Source organism: Orbicella faveolata, unplaced genomic scaffold, assembly GCF_042242905.1.
Source record: "Orbicella faveolata isolate gen_17 unplaced genomic scaffold, um_ofav_v1 contig_48, whole genome shotgun sequence".
Lineage (NCBI taxonomy): Eukaryota > Metazoa > Cnidaria > Anthozoa > Scleractinia > Merulinidae > Orbicella > Orbicella faveolata.
The window spans coordinates 5,695,818-5,723,787 of record NW_028301578.1 but is presented as its reverse complement, the minus strand read 5'-3'; the positions used below and the strand labels follow the sequence as shown (position 1 = coordinate 5,723,787).

At 40.1% G+C, this 27,970-nt stretch overlaps 2 protein-coding genes and 1 pseudogene across 3 annotated transcripts; 1 reads left to right on the top strand and 2 right to left on the bottom strand.

Annotated features, from left to right (window-relative positions):
- Positions 1-19: 19 nt before the first annotated feature.
- Positions 20-10,033, bottom strand: LOC149096148 (prolactin-releasing peptide receptor-like). Of its 2 annotated transcripts, none has more exons than XM_089281520.1 (2): positions 9,535-10,033; positions 20-2,378 (listed from the first exon to the last, which is right to left on the bottom strand). In XM_089281520.1, the coding sequence occupies exons 1-2, from the start codon at positions 9,557-9,559 to the stop codon at positions 1,276-1,278; spliced, it is 1,128 nt and encodes a 375-aa protein (XP_089137646.1). In that variant the 5' UTR covers positions 9,560-10,033; the 3' UTR covers positions 20-1,275. The 2 variants fall into 2 exon arrangements, with proteins under 2 accessions (XP_089137646.1, XP_089137647.1); XM_089281521.1 differs by lacking the exon at positions 9,535-10,033 and adding an exon at positions 4,911-5,080.
- Positions 10,034-16,458: 6,425 nt separating this feature from the next.
- LOC149096147 (uncharacterized) lies at positions 16,459-18,285 on the bottom strand (annotated as a pseudogene).
- Positions 18,286-18,502: 217 nt separating this feature from the next.
- On the top strand, positions 18,503-23,412 carry LOC149096146 (prolactin-releasing peptide receptor-like). The gene is made up of 2 exons (XM_089281535.1): positions 18,503-19,414; positions 21,935-23,412. Exons 1-2 carry the CDS (start codon positions 19,399-19,401, stop codon positions 22,930-22,932), a joined length of 1,014 nt encoding a protein of 337 aa, XP_089137661.1. The 5' UTR covers positions 18,503-19,398; the 3' UTR covers positions 22,933-23,412.
- Positions 23,413-27,970: the final 4,558 nt, after the last annotated feature.

The window sequence follows — 27,970 nt, the reverse complement described above, 5'->3', positions numbered from 1 at the left end:
CGACAATAGAAACGAATCGTTTGGGATAAATGGCCACAAATATGACGAGTTTAATTGAAACTAAGGTTACAAACAAAGATTAAAATCTCTTCAGGAAAGGTGGGGTTAAAACTTTCGCCACCAGTAAACACTAAAGTAAAATACTACATAAGATATGTTGACAGTCTACGGGTTGGTGACCGCGGGGGAGGTGGAGGGAAGAAGAACAAATACGTCTGAATGCTAAAATTCAGAAAAGTTCTTCTTGCGATGATAGCAATAGTAGAAAGGGGCCGCGTGTACGAGATAACCAACGTTTTGTACTTAACTTTGACACGCGCCCATTTTTCATTGGACAGGAGACTTCCATTGTGACCAGATTAGAGCACAACCCGCAAACTGATAAGAAATAGGAAATGCCTCGCGATAAAATAACATTATGCTTTCGGTTATAGGCGTAATGTTTGTTTTTTATCTTGAGTCATTCGCAAACATTAAGACATCGAGAGCTCCGCAAGGCTTCGCACTAGTTCGTTGGAGAGATTGGTAGACGACAATAGAAACGAATCGTTTGGGGTAAATGGCCACAAATGTGACGAGTTTAATTGAAACTAAGGTTCAAACAAAGATTAAAATCTCTTCAGGAAAGGTAGGGTTAAAACTTTCGCCACAAGCCACAACAATGTGGCAACCCCGCAAAGACGCTGGCGGATCTCTCGAAAGAAAAGGCACACCGAACAGTGGCGCCACAACCCCAGACTGACCAGCGTCACTGAACGAAAATTACAGGGCGACGTGCATATCAGGTCGCAAAATTTAAAATTACGAATAAATTGAACTTATTTCAGTGAATTGTCAAGTTTATGTATTTGTTTAAAATTGGCCGAAATTTATTGCCAATTTTGTTAAGGGGAAAAAAAGCCCGTATTTTGTCTCGTACAAACATGCCCCTTGGGGCACAATTTAAATACAGAAAGCCTTATTTTAACATAACTGGCAAAACCATGCAATTAAGTTCAGCATACATAAGCTTGTGCCATTTGACAATATGTTCCTTTTCTGTTCACTAATAGCTTACAGAGACATCAAAACGCGGTGAGAAAAAAAAGTGTCACACAAGGTAAAAGCTTAGACGAGTGTGTCACTGAAGAAAATCTAAAACAAGCTTTAGGAGTCTTCCATCCCCAGTTCTGTATGCTCGAGGGGGGTAGGTAGGGGGAACACCTTAAATATCAGATGCCCTCTTATGGCTCAGATAGATGTCAAGGTTCAATTATTCTGCGATCCATCTGGATTTCACAATACCGTTACTCGACAAAGTTCTTCCTGTTCTTCATTAAGTAAGCCATTTTTTTGTTTGCGGCTCTCTTGATGTGGTCTTGCAGAATTGCTTTGACCGGGACATGTAAACGAGGTGTACCTTGTTGAAGACTGGGCTCTAGTGGACCTGGAACTGTATCTTGCATGCCTGTTTCTCCGCACCACGTCACAAAGGGCCTTGCGGAAATTTTCACTTAGGATCATATAAAGCCATGGGTTGACGGCGCTGTTAGCATGTGCCAACCATAAGACAAGGACTATCACATACGGGGGAATCTTGTCATAAACATCCGGTCGGAATGCTAAAAGGAGATGGTAACACTGGGCTGGGAGCCAACAAATAGCAAAGATGGCGGTGATTATGACGAGCGTACGCACAACTTTTCGCTTGGTCATCTCGTTTCGTTGGTGGCCTTGGTTTGAAAGTTGACGTCCCGGAAGGTTTCGGAGCCAAAGCGTGCGGCCAACCAGGATATACAAGGAAGAAATCAAGAGGAGTGGAAACAGATACATGAGGAGGAAGAGATACATATAAAATCCCCTCATCCCGAATTTTCCAAGCATTAGAAAATTCGGCGTGCATGTATATATATCCAACGGCTTCAACTCTTCAAGTCTCCATGTCATTGCGACAGGAATAGAAAAGACCATCGAACTCAACCATATTGTCACGGTGACGACTTTCGTTTGGCGAAATCTTGAAAAACGACGGAGAGGATAAACCACACCCAGGTACCTATCCACTGACATAATCGAGAGACTAAAAATGGATGCCGCCAGAGTGACGTACGAACAGTAATACACAAGTGTGCAAGTCACGTGGCCTAGAATGCCCGGCAGCCAATTTTGAATCCCATCGGTGTAAAGCCATTTAACAGACACAGGCATGACAATCAATGTCACCAACAAGTCAGCGACGGCCATGTTGACAAACAAAAACGCGGTGAGTGTCCTCACGTCAGCTTTTCGCGTGACAATGAAGATTAGAAGTACATTTCCAATCAGGGCCAGGAGTATCGTCACGCAGTACAGGACAGTGAACGTTGTTGTTTCTAGAGGACTCAATGAAGCTGGTCCTCCTGTTGAGGAAATTAAAACGATTTAAGATTATTTTCTGTTTAAAAAGGGCGGCTTTTGCAGCCAACTGGATATATTGGTCAAATTCTGACAATTACAACATGAAATAACAGGAGAATAATACAACAACAACAACAACTGCAACAACAAAAAAGCCCTTTGAATCTTGGACTATGACAGTTCTAGTAATCTGTTTTCTTGCAATCGATAAAATGGTATTATACATTTAAACCTGCGCATTATAACTTTTATATCAAATGACCGGGGCAATAAATGGTAAAGCTTCATTCGCAAAAATACATAAGTTTATTTAACTACAAAGCGAGAAAGTAGATAATTTTATAACTACAACCTTTTTCTTACAAAACAGCATTCAATGCAAACTGAAAATATTCAAACTTTGTGACCTCTCCTTAAAATAATCAGGGAATGGTCTCAATGGAAGTTTCTATGACAACTGTGTTTTCAAAGGGTTTTTGACCTAGATGTAGTCTTTCTTAAGCTTAAACTTTTGTTTTGATTCGAATTAGGATTTTATGATCATTTTTTTCAAAGTTCTTTAAATTCCTGTAGCCTTACGGCTTTCTCGATTTTTTAAATCGATGTTGGTCTGGCTTACTTATTTGAAAAATTTGAAATCCAAGATGGCAGATTCAAGATGGCCGACATTTTTGAAATGTGTTCTACAATCTTGGCGTTACTGGACGTCGTGATAGACTCGTGCTTATCACTAAAATAAAGAGGTTTGGACACTTAAGGGGGATGTGTCACCTTTGGTTGGAATTCGTCCTTTCAAAATATTTTTGTTTATGATATAAAACGACAATTTCATATTTTACAGACACCATTCGGCAGAAACTTCTACCTTCTTCAGTGCAAACATTACAGAAAACGCAAATTGAATATAAACAACTAGTACATGCTGACGAGTAAATATACACAATAGAAAATGCGTGCAGATTACGAAGATAGGCTTAAGTTAACGTGCCAAGAGGTGAAGTTGCAGATTAAGAGAAGAGATTTCCGACAAGTTTTGCAAAGCTTCTCATTTCTTGAGCAGGAATGAAGTGTCAGCTTGATTAAGTTGCTCTGAAGAAAGCAGAAGTTTCTGCCGAAGCCATTTTTGTCAAATTTAAAGTCGTCGATTTACATCTAAAACTTCTTGCTGTCCGGACAGCTTTCTATATATTTTGGAATGATTTTGCGTAAATCTCTGAATATGATTAAAGGAAACAGCTCTAAGCTCTACAATCGTTGTTCAACATATATAAGTTCGTGAGCAAATTCTTAAGTCGACATTAAGTAAGTACCATAAAAAGTCTTTGCGCAGAGGACTTACATCTGGAGACGAGGTTAATTGAATTATCAGCCCATGACCTATTATTATTCAAGGTGGGGATCTATCGTAACGAATGTCCGGGGGAGGGACCCAGTGTCACCATTTTGCGGTATCTCCATATTTAAGAGTCTTCCAGAAATTTTTAGGCGAGTTAAAAAAAAAAAAAAAAAAAATGGCGATTGAAACTGTGCAGTTATGCTATACCAGACATAGCTTGATGAACTAGACTCCTTAAGTACAAACCGTGATTAGGAAATAATTCACATCTCTTCCAACGTTATTTGCATATTTCAGCTCTGAGTAAAAAATAACCCTGGAGTGCCAAAGGTTCACTCATGTTGTCTTGCAGCCATGCAGATTTATTGAAACAAACAAAAGAGTTAACATGAGAAAAGATTACATTGGTTTGGTACACCAACATGGTCACCGTCGCGTTTTATTGTTTTGGGATGCCAACATAGCTGCCGTGACGTCATTTGAAAAAAGCTCTGTATTCAATTTCTCAAACATCTGTTCACGCCATTTAAAGTTTCATTTTATTAGGTGTGACGACAACTCTGCAAATGGTAATTGCCTTATGAAAAACGTTTTGTAAACGAAACTACATAATTATTAGCGTGCAATTATGGTGCAAACCTTTAAATATCGCATGCACATTTACTAGCACTCCGTTAGATCTGTAACGTAAACATAGTAGTTTACATTACGTACTCAAGATTATGTCCCTAAAGAAAAGTTTTATTTAGTGGAAAGAATCTGTTCGCATGAAGCGTCGTTTCACTGTGAGAACAACCGAACCAATTGGAATTATCTCATGAAAAAGGTATCGGAAGCGATATAATGGAGTTAATAGGCGTGAAATTACGGCGTAAATCTCTTAAAATACAAACAGCAACTGTGAGTCACTGAACACAGTGTAAACATCAAAGTTTACGTTATATGCTCAAGAACAGCCGAGCGGTGAAAGAAATTTATAGATTTACCCCGAGGTGAAAGAGAACAAAAGCTTAAAACAGTAAAACGAAAGCAAATGGAGTTCGTAATGCAATTTGAGGAGCGTTTTTGAACGACAAAGATGCACGCTAACGTATCATGAGTTTTGACAAAAAGAACCAAATCTATGTCTTACCTTTTCACGCTTGACGGAATTGCATGTATGAAAGTTTGTTCAAGTGACAATCTAGTATATACCTACCTAGACTAGCATTGGAAGAATTCATTGCTGTTGCTTGCTGCAAGGGAGTGTGTCACACGAATAAGAAAATCTTTCTTGAAGACGAGCTGTGCTACACAGTACACGGATAACGTGAGGTCAACATCGTGGAAGAAAGATAAATTTTGGATTACCTGCCGTCTCGATAACAATACTTGAAAACGTTACTTATTAATGGAATATATTTTCTCTGATAAAGATCGCTAAAAAGAACGCAGTCTTTATAATCTGTAAGCTCGTAGTTGTTTTTTCCGATGCCGGCAAGGACTCCTTTTTCCACATTTACTGAAGCAATTAGCAGTTTCGTGGTTTAAAAAGTCAAAAATGCTTATGGTTTATAGTATTGTACGTAAAAACGTAGTGATGTTATATACATTTTGCCGATAAAAGTGAAATAGAAAACTTTAAGGTAAAAAGCTGTTAAAATTATGAGTCTAAACGTTTGTGATCTGTTTGATCAATCATGATGATCAAACAGATCGAAAACGTTTAGACTCATAATTTTAACAGCTTTTTACCTTAAAGATTTATATTGAAATGATGTTAGTTTTGTAAGTAATGTTAGTATCATGGTAACTAAATTAACGATATAAATTACGTAATGTGTGGTATTGTTATAACTATGTACTGTTAGTATTGCAAGTTATTTTAGAATTTTAAGTATAGATCAATGAGTGTTGTAAGTCATGTTAAATTAACAATAGTTAGCAATTATTGGACAAGGTCTTGATTTGTAAGTGTCAATCTTCGGTTTCGGCAAATAACTGATGTGCGAGACAATGAAAAATCACGATATTTTGCGATAACCGAGTTTAATAATTGTTTTATCATTCGATAACCAAGTTTGTTTTTATATTTAAATTACTCTCTGACAGCTCAGGGAAGCGATGTGCCATTTTTTAGTGCGAAGTCCGTAGGACGGAGGACTATTGGGGTTAGAATATTGGGAAAGGAACTTAATCTAATCGAAAACGGGAACTCCAGATGTCAATGTTTTCGTCAGCTGGACACAATATGACGACATACTGAAAGACCGTAACACAAATCTGTTACACTTTTTCCATTGCTAAAAAGTTGTCGGTTAGCCGAGGGCGCATATGAACTCCCTTGCAGGGTAGGTGAGGCAAGTTTCAAAATACTAAAAAATTGCCTCCTTTCCCCTCCCCAGAGATTTCTTTGGTACCTATTGTGTTTGTTTCCTTAATTTGAATATTCTAAGAGGTGGGGAAAAGTCTTTTTTTTTTTCTTTTTTTTTTATCACACTATCCAACCAAACACGGCGCCTTCTAGACGGCAAAATTCTGTACTTAGAACCAAAACACACATTTAAAGAGTCCGAAATAGTAAGGAGTAAGCATCAAGAAGACTCGACCGATGGTTAAGAGGACGATAATGACTTAGAATTATGGTATCGCTATATCGTCCTTCGGGTTGCAAGAAGGTCCGAATCAAAGGTCCTCCTGAATAATCTTACATGTAAACTAAAACTGAACTGCGGAACACTGTGAACAAGTTTAAAATGGACTTTCTCGTCTACGGTGTGGAAATATTGCTAGTTTAACAAAATGCATCGCTTATTAAATTAGCATTCTCTTCTAGAGGAATTGTTTTGGTGTTGTTTTTTCATATACCTTTCAGCCAACTTTTGCGTCCTCAACTTACGGACATCAACACGCATTTGGATAGCAGAGATGACACGAATATACTTATGGTAGAACGCTTATATCCAAGTCACTATTTGTCGTGAACACGATGTCGTTCACCTATGTATAGTTATATAAGTGAGTTCGTACTTTCCGTTCGGAACCACTCGACGTTTACACAAGAGCATGGTTACAATTACGCATGAGTAGAATATTATTTGCAGCACAAACGTTTTAGACGGTACTACGGATGAGCAGACCATTATCTGTAGGCAGTTATTTCCAGGTCACTTGGTGGGATCTCGGCCAATGAAAAGGAAGAAACAAATTCATCGAATGATACCTGAATTAACAACTATTGGACGAGAGGTTGAGCAAGGTTTGTTGTCAGATAGCATTCTCAGGAACGCTCCCGATATATTTCCCGCCATTTTATTTGTTTTCAAACAAATAAAATAGTCGGCCTCATGGAACACGTCTTCACCTTACAATTCAGAGCTCTGACGTAGTCTTGTATATCTGCTTTTTCCTGCCCAAACAATGGTCAGAAGATAAATCCTTTATCAAGATAAATATTCAACGCCCCGAGCATGACCCACTGGAGATGGGAACTGATAACCAGAGTGAGCGACCTCAAATTAATTGGTTTAAATGAAACGCGCTGAGAACATTTCAGAATAAAGAGTAGCGAGATAAAACATGACGTTTCGGCGACGACATGTCACCATTATCAAATGCAAATTATTATGCGTTGGGTAACGTTATATATTTAAAAGAATATAGACTGAGAAAATACATTATAATAAGTGAGTGAGTGTTCAGAGTCGGAAAGTTTGAGTGCCTTATTTATGAGATGCTTTTTATAAGGAAAAAAAGTCCGACTCTGAACACTCAAAATGCCTCCATTCCAGCGAAACTTGTTATTTAAATTTTTCTCATTCTTTTGCTTATCCCCGCCTCATTTATTCTAATGTATTTTCCCACTCTATATTCTTTATATAACGTTAACCAACACATAATAATTTGCGCTTGATAATGGTGACATGTTACCGAAACGTCATGTTGTTATCTCGGTACTCTTTATTGTGAAATGTTTTTCCAAACCCTTCGTTATTAGAACTCTGAGAGCAGAGACGGCAAATAATAATAATAATAATAATAATAATAATAATAATAATAATAATAATAATAATAATAAATGAAATTAAAAAAAAAAATGGGCTCTCACGAATCTTTAGATCTATTCATCTGTTCAGTTCATTTGTCGGTGCCAAAAACTGTCCACAGAAACAGCTTTCGGCGGAAATTGCACTTCTGTGGGTCACGTAACTCTACAACCTTGCTCGCACGGCAGTAGATCTTCTGCCCTGTTCATTATTGAACCTTTCGGCGACCTTCCCGTTGCAGTCGTGGTTTGCTGAAACTCCGTGATACTGGACACTTGCCATTTCCTGGTTCGACTAAACAAAGACACGTATTACTGTGAATTTCGACACAAATAATTTCGGTTTTCCACAAAAATCTTCTCGGCAAACCTGAAATCATTTGATTCTATAACTCGTCTAGTCGTTTGCACGTTTTTCATCCTTCTTCATGTCCCACGCATTATGAGTGCTTTGCTTTACAGTGACATCAGTTGATCGTATTAAGTGCCACTTCTTTGGCTGTGTCACACCAGTTTGACAATAATCCCTTTATAAACGGGTTGAGTTGACATATGATTCACAGAATGTTTATATGTCAGTAATTTCTTAACGCAAACATGATAACGAGCCAAGTTTGTCCCTCGGAGTTGTGTAGAATACATACATGTTTTTTAAAAATTGAAAAAAAAAAAAAAACCCTTTTACTTTGTGTATTTATTTGTTGTTTTAACATGACCTTTTTGGATACTTAACCGATACAAAGGCGGCATTGGTACTTGGGTTTCCTGACAATTATTTCAGATACGAATTTGCATGACAACGTATTTCAAATTGTGATAATCTTAGAGCTTGTCATATGCACAAGCAAAATTGAAAACGAAACGTGCCTTGTAATCAAGATCTAACTATTGAAATTATATGTGACATTCAACCTTACAAGTTAACACAGCAAATTATATTCTAATAGTGTCAAGGTATTTACGTTTCTCTTGCGACTATGAATTTCATTTATGATGCTTGCTATATTTTGTTTTCGGGTTGAAGCAATCCCTTCCATATTATGAGAATGCTGATAAAGGTTATTGATTTAGTAACAGAACACTTCATGCTATCTTTAAGATTGTCAAACATTTCATAGTACGTGCTAAGTTGACACCCCTGCCCATCTGCCCAGCAATACCCTCCCCCCGGACTCCGGCTACATCTCCCCAAAAGTTGTGAAGTGATTAATGAGTAGTGTTTGTTCTTCTCAACAAATATTATAACAAATATACACACTGAATACTTAGTGGTGAACCCTGTTTTTCAGCACAGGCTTAATAAACTTCGATGTTCTCGCTATGTTTGTCTAGCGTTAACAGGAATCGCCTATTTTCTATTTCTCAATTGTAACTGTTCACACCAAGGCTCGTTAAATTGTGAAGACAACCCTACCAACTGGAATTCCCTGACGAACTTTGCTTTATTATTAAAGGCAAGACAATATGGTTACAGCCCGTGAAATTACTGGGTAAACCTTAAAAAAACTCACAGCAACTGCGAGCCACTTAATAAAGTAAACATGATAGATTTTGCAGATTATGTCCTCAGTAACACGCTATTTTTGGAATAGGGCCTGTTGCAACGTGGAAGAGAACAAAAGATTGCAACGGAGTAAAACAAAACAAAATGGCGTTTTGAGACAATTGTGGGTGAGCGTTTGTTGCGTGTTAGCTTGTTATATAATTAAACGTTTTGATGACAGAGAGAGCCCAAAGTACCCTGCTACGCTTGACAGCACGACATGCAACACCACAACATATTTGAACTCAATCCTACCTTGACTCGCGTTAGTAGAATTCATTGCTATTATTCCTTGTGTGCCAAAATTTTACACAAAAGAATGAACTCTGCACCAGAACAGGCTGAACTAGACGAAACACAGACACAATGAACTCTGACTTTGCACTGATACAGCAAAATTTCTCGTGTTCCGGTTGCCTTGTGAACGTTTATGTTAATTTTAAGGTCAACAATGTGGGATGCAAGATAAAAGGGGCTTCCCGCCGTCACGTAACAACTTTTTAATTTGTTTTATCGCAGAGTCGGCTAGGAAAACAAGCAGTGGAAAACTAGGAATAAGGATTTGAGAATTCGGCTTTCAATATTGTAATAATTTAACACTTCATAAAGGATGGTACTTTGAGTTATTTTGGTCGCGCACAAATTCCCCTTAAAATAGCAGTTTACTAAGATAGAAAAACACCAAAGAGAGAAGATTAAGAGAAGATTTGCACTAGGATTAGAAACGACAGACCCAAACAAACAACAAAAAAACAAACAATCAAACAAAATTAAAGAACAACTACAACAAAAAGATATACTTTTTGCGACTGCAGCCTGTTCAATGTACATAAATGCGAATTGTACCAAAATCATTGATAAGAGGCTTAAAATAACCTTCCCAAGTGTTACCAACTTAAGCAAATTAATTATCTCACCAAATCAAAGACTGCAAACAATGCCTTTTTATCTGTCGAGATATGCCAGCCGAGATATGATACGAGCACGTCAGGGTTACGATTTGCCCCGGTGAGCTTAGCCTAAAATATAGCTATTGTTCTGCAGTACACTATAATTTAATTTTAACAGTGCATTCACAGACCAATTTGTTCAAGTAGATGGTATTTGTCTTGAACAAGGCGCCTTAAGGAAACTGTTGTCATAGCCAACAGTTTTCATCGGTTTAAGTTTTTACATATGGGGGGCGTGCTATTTAAATAAACATTCTTTGTTCTGGAATTTGTGCAACATCGGCACTGCCTAAGGCGAAATTATATTTTTTCTGTCGCCGTTTATGTAGGGGATACCTTGATCCAAGGAATTTACAGAGTGCCAGGAAACCCCTCTATAACCCATTAACTCCCTACTCCGCACGCGCTAGCAGATTGCAGACAGTCATATTTTCAACTATTTTTTTTGCTGAAGATGCCATAAACAACAGAATAGTCGTGCTGCAGCCGAACGCAACAGACATTTTTGCGAGGGGGCGGGGGTACTCATGCAGTAGTGCCTTCACTCTCATTGCATTCATTATGATACAACTAAGGGACAGCTCATGGTAAAAATCAAATTAATATCTGCCCGCTTGAAAAACAAAACAGCACAAATATGATTTCTCCCCCGTCGTACCATTTGGCAGGCTATCGCAATGCTCTTATCTCCAGTCGATAAATGATCCACGGCTCCCCTTCTCCCCCGCGGGGTACTCCCTTATATGGGCTATATAGGTATGTGCGGCCCCAAAGGGTAGGGTTTTTCAGCCGTTTTGGTAATAAATAGGGTATCGCTTTTGGCCATTTTGGTCTTAAATAGGGTATGGTTTCAGCACTCTAGTCTTGAATTGGGTATATCCTTAGAAGAAGCTACCTTTTCTTCTTTATCGATAAAACCGCCAACAAAAGACCTTCATAACTTATGTTTGGGGCAACTATGTCAGCCGCAAAGGTCATAAATAGGCTATCGAATTTTTGGACAGGTTATAAATAGGGTAGCAAAAAACGCTGATTTTGGTCATAAATGGGGTAAGGGTTTTGAGAAGTGGGCCACACATCCCAACCCAACTTTTTCTGGAAGTACCCCCCCCCCCCCCCCCCCCGACGCCCGGCCCTTTTCCTAGCTAGGAATGTATTTGGTTACTTTTTGGCGATGTTTTTTCAAACATTTCAAAGGACGCGGATCTGAGGGGCACTTCCAGGCAGACAGATGAATGCAAGCAATGAGAAGAACACAAAAAATAAATAAACATAAAGGCTCGAGTATGGCCCTTAAATTTCAAGGTGATATACCGAGTTCTCGTTTTAAGATTGTTTTTGTTTGCCTACTCTCTTTTTCTATTTTTAGCGTGAAGATGAAAAACCCGATCATGAAAAAGAGATGGGTGCGTTAAAAAAAAAAAAAAAAATGCGTTGCCTTTCACGAGTTTCTCTTAAATACACACCCTGATTTTCTAGGTCGAACAACAAACTCATACTCAATTTCAGAACAGAATGAAACATTTCTGACCATTCGCCCGCCGAGAAGATTTTATGTGCCTATACATACCGCCTTTTGACATACAGTCCCCTTAGAGAAATCTCATTTTCTTTTTTTTTTTTGAAATAATTTCCTCGTTTCAGAGTAACATTTTGGTACAGAAGGCAACACACCAGGAGCCCAGCAGAGATTTCTTTAATCTTTATTGTAGATTAGTAGGTTCTGAAGGGTGGATCTCTGTGGCTTGGAAGAACTACAGTAATCACGGCGATAAAAGCTTGAAACAAAACTAAATGTTCGCAATACTGACGCTGATCACAACTGAAATCGAAACCAATTTTTAGTCCTAAAACAAACTATTCATGAGCTGTCATACAAAAATCCCCGACGAAATTCACAGGAAAATAATCACGCTTGTTCAGTAATCACCCATTGTTCAATGTCATGTAGTCTTTGTAAACCACGGGCTATTCGTGTTCTTAAATTACGCAACTAACGTCCAAGAGCTTTTCTCGGCCCTTCCTAGCTCAGTGATAGACCATATTCGTATTCCCGGTATTGGACTGGCACTAGCTTGAAACTGAGGCTGATGGTGGGAGTCTTTTCAAATGCAAATGATATTCCTCCGTGTGAGCCTCCATTGCAAGCTAGTCCCAGTCCAATACCGAGAATACGAGTATCTGCTGTCTGATCACTCTGCAGTGAAACGAAAACAAAATAATTTCTAACTTAGTATAAGTAAGAAAACATTAGTCGTATAGGAGGGGGCATCTCGTTTATTGATCAGACATAAATTGCCCTAGGATTGTTATCAACACAATAAACGTAGTAGACAAAAACAAGGAAATTTACTAAAACAGAATTTCCAAAATGAACTGATCAAAAGCGGAGATGTCGTCGAAGTGACAACTCCTAACGGACTAACTCCTTAAATATTAACTTCTTAGCATAAATACGTAACCTGCATATCAACGAATCTACATACCAGCACAAAACTATCTTACAATAACAACGTGAAAAATTATATTTGTTGTCTAATCACTCTGCAGTGAAACGAAAACAAAATAATCTCTAACTTAGTATAAGTAAGAAAACATCAGTCATATAGGAGGGGGCATCTCGTTTATTGATCAGACATAAATTGCCCCATTTCGAAGATAAAGCACAGTTTAAAGAGAATTATAGACCTAGGGAACGAGAAACTGCAAGAAGGGAATTGATGTTGTCTTTAACATAGCCGTCCTTTGCACGATCCGATTTCCAACGACCATGTCGTTTAAACAAACGATCGCTGATGCTAGCATTCGCAGCGGCAGAGGCACCATGCACCTGATCTTAAGCTATGCAAACCATAGCTAGACTTAGGAAAACCTAGTTTAACTAAGGAATTAAGCAAAAGCTCCCTAGCTCTGGTATAGGATATAGGTCGCGAACCTAAAGAATAACAAAGAGTGGACTTATGATAAACAAGGTTGCGAAATACAAAATCGCTAGAATTGCAGTTCAAAGCAGCGAGATGAAAATAACGAGAAATTATCGTATAGGGACAAGTGACAGCACCTGTCCGAGCCAAAAGAACTGAGGAACCAGAGAGGCGGATCCAGGGGAGGGGTTGAGGGGGTTGCAACCCCCCCCCCCCTTTGAGCAGCATTTTTTTTGGTTATTTTGTTTGATTCTTCCTAAAAATAATAGAAAAAAGTTGTTTTTTACAAAGTTGTTTCACTTCCACCATTCGACTGCTTTTCAAGTTTTGAAAAGATAATGTACATTTCGCGACTACTGTGGAGGATATTACTTGCAAGAAGGTCGTATCAGGATCGCGTCATCAGACAGGATCAGATGAAACAGGCGACATGAACAGGTGAAATTCATTCAAACGTAAACGAGTGGGATTGGGACCAAGCGAATGTTTCAGTATTGTTGAAGTGTGTTCAACGTTGGACGGAAAATGAAGAAAGTAACAGATTTTTATACAAAGAAATCAGGTAAGTTCGTGGTTCTTTTTCAAAAGAAGTCGTTTAATTTAATTCTGTAACACCAATAACTACTTTCAACAGCCAATAGCCTCGACATACCGTGCAATTCATAAACAAAGTGCATTTTCCATCGGACCGCCATCTTGAAAACTGCCTAGCAAGAAAATCATTTCTTTCGAATATAAACATTTTGCAGGTTCAGCCCAATCAAGGTCTGAAGAATTCGCGAGTAATAATGAAGGTATTAATGAAGGTAAGCAGAAATAAAATTGTCATTAAACGGAGACAGATACAATGAAATTTATCATGATATCTTCACTAAGTGAACTGTCATGATAAACACAGAAAGAAGCTGTTCTGCTCCTCCTAACAAGCTACCAAAACTCGGCAACTCAGACGATCAAGCTGGAGTGTCCGGGATTGCTTTTCCAAACATCCATCGTCTTCTGCTCATTGCGTGCACCCTACCAATCAGTAGTGCGGAAGCTGAGCGGTCCTTTTCGCTCATGAAACGGATCAAAACCTGCACCAGATCAACGATGTCTGAAGAGCGCTTTTCAGATCTCGCTGTTATTGCTATGCATTACCCTGAGAGATTCGAGGTAGACGAGATATGCGAGGCCTTTGTAAAAGCTCATCTTAGAAGACTATTTCAGGCTACGTTGTTTGATTAATGAGGTATGTAGAGAAACGGCAAATAACTATTGATGATACTGCTGTCCCTTTCAATCATGCATTATTATTTCTGGGTTCCTGGCTGAGAAATAAGATAAATTCCAGATTTTATATCATGCCTTCACAACTCTTTTGAAGTCTCGGGAATGCTGCAAAAGGCGTTTTAAAAGGAAAAATCGGAAACATTATTTTTTGGGGGGAGGGACATGGCTCCGGACCCCTTAAGAGCTCGTGCCAGAGGCACGGGGCCGTAACTCGCCTTCCACACCATTGGCGTTAAAGGTTACTACAATAGTGTACAACCCCCCCCCCCTTTCAGAAATTCCTGGATCCGCCCCTGAACCATCCCTATACACGTCAGTCTTACTGCCCAGCAATAATAATCTTAACGTAATCTAAATTATGGAAATTTACATCACAACAGCGCAACTTAGCTAGCTCATCAAAGCGTGAAAATGCACAATAAGCGGTAATAAATAAAGCTGCAATTCGGAGACTAGACAGGTTAGCAGATGGCGAGGCATACTTTGAACATATTGAAGAAACCATCTCAGGAGAAACTGGCTCCTTTTTAACCACTGGTTTAGCGCAAATCCGGACACCGGCCTCGAGAATGTTCTTTACCAGAGGATCTTGACGTGGATCAGGAAAACCATAGAGCTTGTTAGCCCACGAAATACCACAGGAAGCATTACTGTGAAGTACGGAGGAACTTGTATCACTTTCGATAGGATGCTCTAGGTAAAGAGCGACGTCTAGCGGCCTTGTAGGCAAAGCAGTGATCTCGGGAAAGCAAGATACCCAGACTCTGAATTTCTGAAAAGACCTAGAATACTGATCAATGGTGCGTGGAGCCTTGGATTGCAATGCACGAGTCGGAAGCGAACTGACAAGTCTACGGAGCTCAGGATTCTGTAGGGTGGAGCTAGTCCGCGCAAAAACAACATCACCTTGTGCAGAGAAAAAAAAAATAGAAAAATGATTTTGAATAATGAAAAACTAAACAGAAAAATAATCTCAGGTATAGGCAGATAGTCCAGTGGGGAATACAGCAAGTAACAAATCTCAACATGGACTACTACTAGTGGCCGTGAAAAAAGCCCAGTGGCAACCAGAAATAAAGCAAGTGTACAAATGCCCAGCGGCAAAAGAAATAAACGCACAAAGCCAAGTGGCAAACACTTCAATTCCAAGAGCTGACGAAGCGAAAAATACAAACTAAAGGCTTAAATTTAACTGGCTCCATTAACACGTAAGAAAAGGACAAGCAAACTAAAATTATCAGAACCAAAAATACAATTCTCATTAGCACCATGCACAATAACTCACCTTCCTTCAGCACTTACATAATTTGAATGCTCAATAACTTGGGTGACAAGGCAAACGGTAGGGACCAACCAACAGTTTCACCTCCTCAGCTATGACTAAGAGCATCTACACCCAAAGTGTTAAGACTGTAAAAGCGCGAATAGAACCTAGGAAACTTGGTGTTTGCATAACTAGCAAAACAATCTACGGTGAAAGGACCCCATCGAGAATCAATTTCACGAAAATAATCGTTGGAAACACACTTGTCCAGTCGTCAAAATCAACGATCTTACTGTAATAATCAGCTTTCTGATTAAGCGTCGGGGGAATCCATTCGACTGACAACCTAATACCATGAGCAGAGGTAAAACAGAAAATACCCTTAGCAATAGCATTCAAATGCGGCTTGTTGCTCCCAGAATCTGTAATGAACGCTACGGCTTTATTATCAGTATAAAGCTTAACAGAGGAATTATGCAAAATGGGAGCAAAACTTCTTAACGCAAAACTAACAGACTTCAATTCCCTCCAAGTGGAGCTTTGCTTCGTTTCAAGATCATCAAAATTCTTGTGGGCAACAGGAAACCCCTCGACCTCAACATAAGTATAAGAAGCGCAAGCAACTTCACTAGCGTCGGAATCGAATATACAATGTGATGAGGGATATTAACTAGATAGACAAAAGGTCTAGAATTAAGTGCTCGAGCATTTAACTCAGAAATAGCCTCAGTAGTACGAAAAACCCTGGCTTTCAATATGCTCTGCTGTCAATAACGGAATGCGGTGCTTCTGCAAATATGACCGAAAACAAGCCACAGGAAATGATACACCAGGTAACCTGAGCCAGCATCCTTGCAGTAACTATACGAGAACTAGAAACCCCCCTAATGGACGCAAGCAAAACTGATATCTTATCTTCAGGAATAGACAATGAACCCCGGGCAAAATCCCAATGAAAACCAAGCCAGCGAAGCGACTGAACAGCGATCCACATACATTTATCCTTCTTTGGAACGAACCCCGAGCTAATCAAATCAGAATGCACCAACAAAGATTGTCGAAGGCAAGTATCCTTCGAACCGCATACCCCTAAACCATCGTCTAAATAAACTACAATGCGGATAGCCTGACTACGCCAATGCTTGACGAGGGGACGCATAACTTTGGTGAAAATGTAAGGGCCCGTAGAAAGACCAAAGGGCAGAACGACAAACTTAAAATATTTTCGAACCCCATTGAAAACCCACGAAAACCCGAGAAATCTTTGATGTGAGGGGTAAATTTCAACACGATGATACCCTGACTTAATATCGAAAGAATAAGCCCATTAAGTAGAAGGTGACTCGCCGATGAAAAAATTTAGCATGGACTGGGAATCCTCAAACTTAATTTTGGACTTATTTACAAAGAAATTAATTAACATACCTGAGGTCTAATATGAGCCTCTTCTTACCACTTGACTGTACAGAAACAGACAATGGATTAACCACGTCAGGTGGGCAAGTACACGAAACAATAGAGCCAACACTAGGTAACTCTTGAATAGCGGATTCTAGAAAATCACTCTCGCCCAAAGCTGAGCTATTATTAGTAAGAAAAACACTTGTAGGTTCCCGTGAAAAGTGGATCTTATAACCAAAACTTAAAGTATCTAAAATAAACTTAGAGGCACCAATGCTTTGCCAAAAAGAAATGTTCGCTTTAAGCCTACCCTTAACAATAACCTGATTACAGCCTTCAAAATATTCAGTAAAGCTAGAATCAAGAGAAATGTGACCCAAGTCAAAGTTGAAGTCAGAGTACTTATCTGGACCCAATCTTGCAAGAACATTTGCCAAATCAGACGGTGGTTGACTTTGTGGACGTTGAACTGGCGCCAGTGTTAGTGAAACTACCTCTTGTCTTGTAGAAAAGAGGGCAGGCTGGCAAATTAGCTCAGTGTCCTCGCTGATTGCAGTTAAAGCAGACGTCGGAAGGCTGGACTTGTCGGGCGGCACGAAAGGACTGACGAAAATTAGAGTCAGCAGAAAAAGGAATGGACGTAGGAGAAGCAGAAGACCCAGACCCTTGTGTAGCTTGAAAATCTCGGGATTTAAGAGCACTTGAAAACCTTGAAACACGAGGTTTGGAAGACTTCTGTTTAATCTTGGTAAGCACAGGTCGCTCAGCCGCTCGAAGTTTCTTCAGAATTTTCGGCGAGCTCGTCGGACTCATATTCCTCAACTGCAGCCCAGCCAGCGGGACTTTAGTCAGCAAAGCGGATCAACTTAATGCGTTTCTCGAGGTCAATTTCTTCAGTTCTCGCCGAGTCTCAACCTCGCGTTCGTCTAATGAGCGCTTGAAATCACCAAACGTTTTCTGCAACTTCGCATCAAGGAGGGAAACGTCTATCGACTGAAGTTGGGATGATGCAGTCTCCGGCGGTGGATCAGGCATAGCACGAAATTTACTAAAACAAAATTTCCAAAATGAACTGATCAAAAGCGGAGATGCCGTCGAAGTGACAACTCCTAACGAGCAAACCCCTTAAATATTAACTTCTTAGCATAATTACGTAACCTGTATATCAACGAATCTACATACCAGCACAAAACTATCTTATAATAACAACGTGAAAAATTATATGGCCTATTTGCCTATTTCAAGGAGAGAGCGCTGAGAACAAAGGTTGGTGATGAACCAGCATTTCGTCTAGTTATAGAAGAAGTTCCCTTAGCTTATAATTAAGTTCTCTTATGTACCTCTAAATACTGTTATTCCTGTCCTTACTTATACGACTTATACGTCATCTGAAGTTAGGGGTTGCTCAACAGCTTTCATCGCGTCCCGGGGGAGGTACTTTGGGAATTTCTGGGTGACGATGTGCCGCTGGGACCTTGGAACCCTTAGCCTATACCAGAGCGTAGTTCAGCTGAATTTTGCTACCCTATACTAGAGTAAACTCCCCAAATCCCCCCATCTATCGACACTGTTGAGGCTGATTTGCGTAAATTTAAACTTGCTGATTTGTTTTTTTTTTTTTATATTTTTGAGTGGCAATTCGTGGTTTCGTTAGTCTAGATAAAATCTTAAACCAACTAGTCAGTTTTGTGAAAAATGATACCCTATTCTACTATTCTAGACCCAAACGCTCTGATTTATATACCCTATCCTAGAGTAAACTGCTTGAAAACCATACCCTTCACAGCGGCACATACCTATATGGCCCATATATGGCAGTGCCTCCCCCCCGGGCATCGCTTTAAACCGCGAGCAAGGAGAGGCGAATCGCGTTTACATAAACAACTATGATATGTATAGCGGCATAGCAACAGGCTGCGAGAGCATCATATTATTTCGGCTCTTGTTGCAGGCTTCTTCTCGGTGGAGACGATCGACAGCCGGAAATACGTCGGCGTGCGCGGGGTTACAGCATAGCAACGTTCCACCTACGCAACCCCCCCTGCCACGTGACACAGGGTAAAGTCTCAAATTTCTATCGAGTTGTGTTACTTCCCCAAGGGCATGAAGAGGATTGAGCGAGTGTATTGAGGTGTACTGTGGTTATTGCAAAGATATGGTTTGGCATCGATACTTCCTTTAATTTTGACCCAACAACTTTTGCACTAAACGATACACAGGTCCTCAAGTTAGACCAAACGACGTCTTTTCATAGTCACGGCAAGTGTTCTTGTTTGATATTGACATTAAGAGTACACAACATTTGGATATGAATTCGTCTGAAGGTAAGTCCTGTGAAATGTATATCTAGTATAAAGTAATAGCAGTAATAAGTGAGTTATTGTAAGCAATATTTTGCTATATCAGATCTGATAAATCGTGTTAACTGTCTCCAAATAGCTGAATAAGTTTTTAGAGTTCAGAACTTGATTATCATTACGGGTGATCGCGTGCACGCATCTTGCTTATAAAATATTGCTCACTGGATACGAATGAAAGACCATGACAGCTGTAATGAAGGAAATTATGCGTAAAACAAATTACACAAAGGAAACAATTCATTTATGACCACAGAAACAATATTGTTGAATTGTATGATATCTGGTGTACGAAAATCAATCTGTGAGGAAAACGGTGAACACGAAGGGTCCACAGCAATACAGCAAAGAGTCAAAGCTGTTGTTAAGATCGTTAATTTAGTACACGTTTAAGACAGGATGCTAATTTTCGTTCAGAAAAATGGAAATAGAAGTCGTGGAAATCACAAATGCACTATTGAAAGAATATTTGTTGAGACTGTTTTTTTTTTTAGTTAAAAAAAGTGAAATATATATGCGATTTGACGTTTCGATGCATATAGTAATACAGTAATACTATTGACATTGGTATGGGAACATAAAACGTGGCAATGCGGTGTTGAAATATACAGTCCAGGATGTTAAATCAACACGTGTTAATTAGCATTTTGTTTAGATTCTTGTTTATCATTAGAAATAATTACTTCGTACAACCTGCTTCCATTCATAAGAATGAGAAAAAAGTTAACAAAAATTAAAACAAATAAAATAAAAACAACGAAAAACAGACACTGTTAATCCCTTGTTAATCATATCAAGGTAAGGTGGTGACCTTTTACCGCACACGTACCCAGATCAGTTAACGAATAATTGTCGATCATCGCAAACATTGTAGCCTGCGTAGCGGGGGGAGGGGGGGGGGGGGGGCAGAGCGCGGATGGGTGGAGGGGGACTGTCTTTTTGCCTCCCTACACCCGGCCCTACCCCGTTTACGCCCGCATCTGGGCAGTTTATACCATAGCACACCTTATCTATCGCATATTATTTTGCGCTGGTCTTTCAAAGGAAACCCAATCATTTTCACGTTCTATCCAGTGGTATCGTAATCGTTTGATTACACCCTGTTTATACCAAATTAACTTCATTTGGACCAACAAGTTGACATATCGGTATATTACATTTGCTTAGAAGGGAACTCTAATGCACATCAACGCCCAGATTTCTGACACAAAACTGCAGTTTGGTGATCTGTGAAAGCTCTTCGTTCATCGTCGTCACTCTTCGGCCCGGATTAGAGAGATTTGGTGCGCAGGTTTGCGTGAAGAGCTATAGGGAAGATATTTGTGTACAAACATTGTTTTTGCTATTCATAACATGAAACAAAATAATCCTTTGTTTCACCAGCCAGTAGTTCTCTGGTTTGCATATTCATAACAATAGGTTACGTCACTGACGTTTGCTATAAATCACGCTAAGAGTGATGGCTCTTGCTTAAATAGCATGTTCTGCCGTGTATAATTGATATTAGTGGATTAATCTTTTTTAAGCCACAATAATCTCTCGATCTCAGACCGTCCTCCTTTTATACCAAATGCGATTTAGGACAAATACATTGAGGAGAACAAACGAATAAACGCAACTTCTACCAAATGCCACTTCCACGAAAGGCTTCTCGCCATAATCGTGGATCGACTCGTAAACTTCACCTTTCTTGAGACCTCCCAACAATTTTCACCAATATACAGGGGTCAGTAATTTACAACGGACACTTTAATCTCTGCCAGGGTAGCCGTTGTACAGACCAGGAGTTGGAAGGAGGGGGGGGGGGAAGCGGGGGGGGGGTTGATCCCATACAAACAGGACGGGGGTGCCTACCTTTTAGGCGTAGACCTGAAAACAAGCTCCCGGCGAGCGTGAACGCCCTGATCGCCTCGCTCTCCGAATTCTTCCGTTTCGCGCTCGTCGGCTAGGTTCGGTCGCCAATGTTTTTTCCATCTTCACTGGGAACATGTTCGCAGGCTATTTAGGCGTTTAAAAAAGCGGTTTTACTACTTCTTAGCGTGTTCAGACTCAAAACTTTGACAGCGAGAGCTTTAGGGGTACCTTTAAGGATATTAAGCCGAAAAAGAAATATGACAGGGGATATTTGGCAATCAACTTTTTTCAAATTTTGTCACACTTACACCGGGAATTCACAACTCATCAGTAATAGAGTGCAAATTCAATTAAGGTGTTGTTTTAGAATTGATACCTCTTGGGGGTGGGAAAAAAAAAAAAAAAAAAAAAAAATCAAGCCAAGCCCACATAACAGGATCTTAGTACCTCTTGAGGCTTTCCAAAATTTTTGACGAGCACCCCCGTCCTTTTAAGCATGGGATCCCCCCCGGTGTACAGAGCCCTAGGAAACCTATGAAGAATCGTTTTGGGGGAAACTCTGACATGCACTCAAAACACCAGTTCGCGGCAAATTACTAGACAATCTTCTTAATTTATTTATTTCCTTAACAGAACAATTCCCTAGCAGTCTACAAGCCGCCGGCTACACTGTGTTGTACTGCATAACAATGGCCGCGGCCGTCACTGGAAATTTCCTCCTGATTTTCATCATAAAGAGGAGGCCTGACACGAGGTCAATAACTGGATTTCTGTTTGTCAACATGGCCGTCGCTGATCTCCTGGTGACATCGTTCGTCATGCCCGTGTCGATAGAATGGGTTTATTCCGGTGGGAAATGGCTGCCGGGAATTCTAGGTCACATCACGTGCACTCTGGTGTACTTCATCTTTTACGTCACTCTGGCGGCATCCATCTTGAGTCTCTCCCTGATGTCAGTGGACCGGTATTTGGCGGTGATTTTTCCTCTCCGTCGTTTTCCAAGATTTCGCCGCCCAAAAGTCCTCGCCGTCGTAGTTTGGTTAAGCTCAATGGTGTTTTCTGTTCCTATCGCTTTTGTATGGCGGCTTGTGGAGTACAAGCCATTGGATATATTTACTTGTTCCCCGCAGTTTGAGCGGCTTGGAACATTCGGTATGAAGGGATATTACGTCTACCTGGTTCTCCTCATGTACCTGATTCCACTTTTCGCGATTTCATCGCTCTATGTTCTGGTTGGCCGCGCGCTTTGGCGAAGAAATGTTCCTGGTGTGGTGTCAACAGAGACCGAAAAACGAAACAAAAAGACAAAACTGATAGTTGTACGCATGCTTGCCATAATTACCGCTGCCTTTGCACTTTGCTGGTTCCCAGCGCACTGTTACCATCTCATTTTGGCATTTCGTCCAGATATTCATCTTGCCAGTCCTCCGTATGTAATGTTCCTTTGCTTTTGGTCTGGTCACGCTAACAGCGCAGTAAATCCATGGCTTTACATCATGTTAAATGACAAGTTCCGGAAAGTTCTTTGGCATGTGTTCTCTAGAGCTCGGAGTGGAACAAGTCGTACCTCAGCGGAAGGCAATTTAGTTAGCCGTCTAATTGCAGACCCTATCAGAGAAACAAAGGTTTGAACTGACAACCCCAAACAGCGGGTCGACTAATCAAGCAGAGACGTCTACTTAACCCTTTCGCCACGGGATAACACTTATGTGCTTGTCAGTAATTAAGGCCACTGTCACTTGCTTAGTGGTTGCTCATGCGATGTTTGGAGTGTACAGATCAACAGTTTTCAAATAGGATATCATACATTATCATATCTATTAACCCTCGGACGTACAAGGACTGGGGGAGGGGGGAGAGGCGCGCACGCATGAGGTTTTTCAAAGTTTCGGTAAGGCGATTTACAAGTGAGTTTTAAATGGTTTTTTTGTGCGCATTTGCGAGCATGCGAGCAGTGCGTTTACTTTTGCGAGCACGAGCAGTGATCAAATTTGCCTTGCGAGAAGCGAGCACTTCAGAAAATACCTGATGACGAGCAGCGAGCATTTCGTAAATTTAACACACGCAACCGATAATTATTGTATTAATAAAGTGTATTATCGTTTGTCTCACGATGTAGTCACTTGAGATGTAGATCACGACGTTTCGACTGCTTACTGCTAGTCTTCTTCAGGCGATAAGGTCGACTGATTGCACGGTAAAATGACAGCAAAACTATAAACAATTCTGCAATCGAATATTTTAGCGACAGTTGACCCAGTGGCGACGAACATTATTGCAACAATTTCGGTCGCAAAAAGCTGTTATTCGAATCATTTTCAATCCAAAGCAAAACTAAGGCCGGAGTCAAATGCCATACTTCAAATGAGCCGAACCCAACTCAACCAATTAGGCTCATGTGAAGTTCGGCGTTTGACCCAATTAAGGTGGCTGAACACAGTTTTTGATACCTGCGTTTCATTCACCTTTTTCTCTAAAACCCTTGATCCCTCGGTCGCCAAAAATAGCAGCAAGCAAGTTAGCAACACAAACTTTGTTCTTTTTTATTGTTAAGCTGACGTATGCGCCGTTGCCATGGCAACATGGATAGACATAAACAGGCCTTTAAAATCGGTTTTGTTCATTTGCAGAAAATCTAGTCATTAGATTTTCTTTATAATTTGCATGTAATAAGCTTGTAACGATTCTCACAAGTTAACACCATTTTGCTAATAATTTAACAGAGAGATCTTTAATTATCCCTTGTTGAAGGTTCACTAGAATATCTAGAATTTCCTTTGTTAAAATTCAGTTATTTTCAATACTCCAGTTACATATTTCCTAAAGTATTTTCGTGCCAAATTTCGTGAAATTCTAATGAGTGGTTCTCGAAAAATAGGCGTATTTCCGAGAGTGCAATTTTCATTCAATCGCAATTTTTTGACTTACTACGCATGCGCTGCAATTTAACTGGGTTCATTCGGTAAGAAAGAAAAAGCTGAGAAGCTATTGCTGGGTTCTTTGCATCGTTACCTTTTCTAACATATCTTTGTAATAAAAGACTAAAGCCATCAATACACCGCGTTCAATTATAGAGAAAAATAGCACAGCTAGATAGTGTGGGTGTTGAGTAAATAAAATGATCGCTCTATTGACGGCGTATTTGTTTTTTCCAGTCCTTGTGCGCGCGCTGAATTGCATCAGCAAAAGCGCGCGCGAAAACTGTGTTCGGCCACCTTAAGGACGGTACCTACTTTTGTTAGTGCGCACACTTCCTGCGCATCACGCAAGGCATGGTTTAAGCGCAACGCGCGCGCTGGGGGTTGACCTTGACGCAATCAACTACGCTACCGAGTACACGACTAAAATGAAAGCAAAATTTTCCTACTGTGACCAAATCAAGTTTAATGAACCTGTACTTAAACCAGGAACACCAGAATAGCAGCATATCGCTAACCAGTAACTGTTAACGTCTTCCAGCTGAAAAACTAGCTGTTATCTGTCGAAAATTATACTGAAATCCAACTGTAAACATGTACCTGCAGATGGCGTAGTGCACGCGCAAAACACATGTGAGATACGCAAATGTTTTACTTACTGGGGAGGTGACAGGAAAAAATGTAACGCGTACCGTAAAAGTTTTAAAAAAAGAACAATAACTTAATAAAAAATAAATAAATAAATAAATAAAAAACGCGTGGTTACCCCTACTTTTTATGTTATGAAATGGAAGTGGCAAGCCTATTCAGCGCGTGCTTAGTTTCTGGTTGTGAGCAAAAGGTATTTAGACTGTATTTTAGCTGAACCAGAGGAAGGCTGTCAGAGACGCTAAAAGCGCTGTTGCAAAGATTTTGTTATAAATGGTTTAAATGTAACCATTTACCATTAAGTTTTAAGATCTTTATAAATATGTTTGCTTTTCTGTGTGCAATGGAGAATTCTAAGAAAATCTGTGAAGAGATATCCTTTCCTTTTTTTTTCAGAAAAATGCTGATGTCAGCATTTTTGTTGAGATTCAAGGCTAATTATCTAGAAAAAATACATGGCTACCCCAGTTTTTCTTTGTGGATTCCAATAGCCTTGTAAAGATCTATTTTTCCGCATGGTCCTAATCTGGCGCAAAAACCTTTGTATTTAGTGGGCACCGTTCTTAAGTTCGACTGATTTTATTTGGAGCGGCTGAGGCGTTCTTCACGCCTGGCCAGCCGTGAATAACGCCTGAAGACCGACTTTGGGTCAAACGCCGATCTTCACGTGAGTCGAACCACACGCGTAATCAAAGGTCTAAAGGCGCAATTTTGACTTTCCTTTGAAAACCACTGACCAGCAAGATCGTTTTTGTTGTTTGTTTGGTGTAACAGTTCGGTTCGACTAAATAGGCCCACTTTTGACTTAAACAGGCGTTCTTTTAATTATTTGTGTCGAACAAAACTGTCGTTAGGTTCGGCTCATGTGAAGTACGGCGTTTGACCCGGGCCCAAATCAAAATGTGAATTTATACGTACGATGTTTAATTTCTTGAGTTACAATTTGACCGTTTTGCTGGTATATATCACATTTTCTTCTTGGAGAGTTAAAAAGGTAGATAGGGTTAATCTACCCTACGAGCGGTTGGTTCCTCCTACGCCGAGCGAACGGTCTGCTTTCCCATCGAGCATGCGCGAGTTCGTCACGCCCCACGTGATGCATTTGGTGTCAGTTTCATTTGTTGGCTAGAAGTGTTTGTACAACGCCGGTCAAAAGAATGCAAATTTCTCGCAGAAGCGCAGTTAAGGCACTAGAGGAAGAACTTCCAGCAATGTACAGCACAGTATCGAAGAATTAAGAGTCTTTGAACATCGCAACCCAGATCGTGACCGTCCGCAGTGGAGTTGGACGTTGATCGCTACCCGGTGGGCTCGCTTAATTAAACGCAGCAGTTGTGTTGGTGAGCGCATGTGTGCGAGCCTAAACCAGCTTGTAAACTAGTTTTACCAGTTGAAAGTTAATTTATTCGTCCATGGCGTTGGACGGTGGTTAACTCAAAGGAACGAACGGTTGTTCGCAGCAGTTTCTCTCTCGTTCGGCGTAGGAGAAACCAACTGCTCGCAGGGTGGGGTTACCCTAGCGTTGCGGTAACCCTAGTGCTCAGCTAGGGTTATACCCTAGATAGAGCCATGGTAAGCCTACCCGCCTGGTAAACACGTCCAGACTTTGAAGAGTTGTGAAATTATAATAATAAAAAAACATGTATGTTTCTTTGGTTATATAATTCTTGGGAAATGTTAACAACGTGGCATTTAGTCTGACAAGGGTTTCGAGTTCGGTCTCGATGATCGTCAAACTGTGTTTCGCACTAATTGACTGAAAAAGATTTAACGCACTGAAGTTTCATTTGGAGGCCTCCAGGATCTAACCAATTGCCCAGTGCAGCCATACAGCTCTGACAAGCTCTGAAGGTCGAATAGTAACTTCACAAATCGAATGTGGTTTAGCGTTTTCTGTACTCTTATAGACAACGAGTATGCTCATCACAGTGGTCAAAATGTTGTGGACTCACGAGGCGCACAAATTTTGACCACTGTGATGACGCATATCGTTGTCGATAAGAGTACAGACAACACTAAACCGCATTCGATTTGTTTTTTACCACAAAATCAACGTCAAAGAAAATATTTTTTTTCAGAGTGTGACACATTGACGCGAGCAGTGTTGTCTAAACTCTTATCGACAACAGCAAATTAGCCAATCAGATTTCGAGATTAGTTGCAATTGTGGTAAAAATTCATATATACAGCGCGTGCATGTTTCCCGAACTTTTCCTAGTTTTGCCATAAGGGAAACATTGTTTACAGCGTTAATTTTTTTCCAAAATGCAAATTATGCTTCTGCTACACGGCAGAGAATTTTGACAAAAATCCGAGCTTGCGAGCAGTGGCAAAAATTGTGCGAGCACGAGCAAGCGAGCACACATCTAATTTTTGAGAGCAATTCGAGCAAAGGCCAAATTTTTTGAGCACTCTTAAATTGAATGAGACCGTTGGATACCCCTATTTACTCTAAGAGGCTGAAACTTTCAGTAGCTGTTCATTTATTCTCCAGGGTTATTTTGAAATTGTGTGTCAGTGTTTTTCAACGTTGCCATGGCAACCACAGATTTCAAGTAAGTCTGGCGTGTTATTTCTTGTTAATTTCCGTTATTGTTTGACTTTTTAAGAAAATAGTGAAATCCAAGATGGCGGATCCAAGAAAGCGGGTCAAACGACGTCATCTGGCGTCATATGACGTCGTGACCAACAAAAATAGTGTTATCTTGTAGAGCAAGCTCAGAGTTATTTAGCTGTGTCTTTATAGAACTAAAACCCAGGAGAAAGGTTCCGGCAATTTAGAGCTGAAAGGGTTGAACATTGCCGTTCAATAAACCGAATTGAATTTATGTTGAACTGCCGGTTCAACTGTTTTTCTACGACTTTTGACAACGCCATAGCAACCGCAAATTAGTAGGCAGGGTTGAGCTAAATTTTGTTGTCTCTGAGATAATTGTTTGTTTTAATCATATATTTTTTCTGTTCACTTGAGCAGCGTTACATAATTATCGATATTTTTTGGCATTCCATCGCAAGATTTCAGAGAAAAAAAAAATGAAATTCAAAAACTAATACTAAACCATTCGGCATCACAGATTAAAACCCTTTCCCGAAACTGCGAAAA

Bases quoted from the DNA above. Each gene is read 5' to 3' on its own strand.
- LOC149096148 (XM_089281520.1), bottom strand. From the start codon at position 9,559: ATGAATTCTACTAACGCGAGTCAAG. The intron at 2,379-9,534 runs GTAGGATTGAGT...TTTCCTCAACAG, and splicing joins TTCTACTAACGCGAGTCAAG to GAGGACCAGCTTCATTGAGT.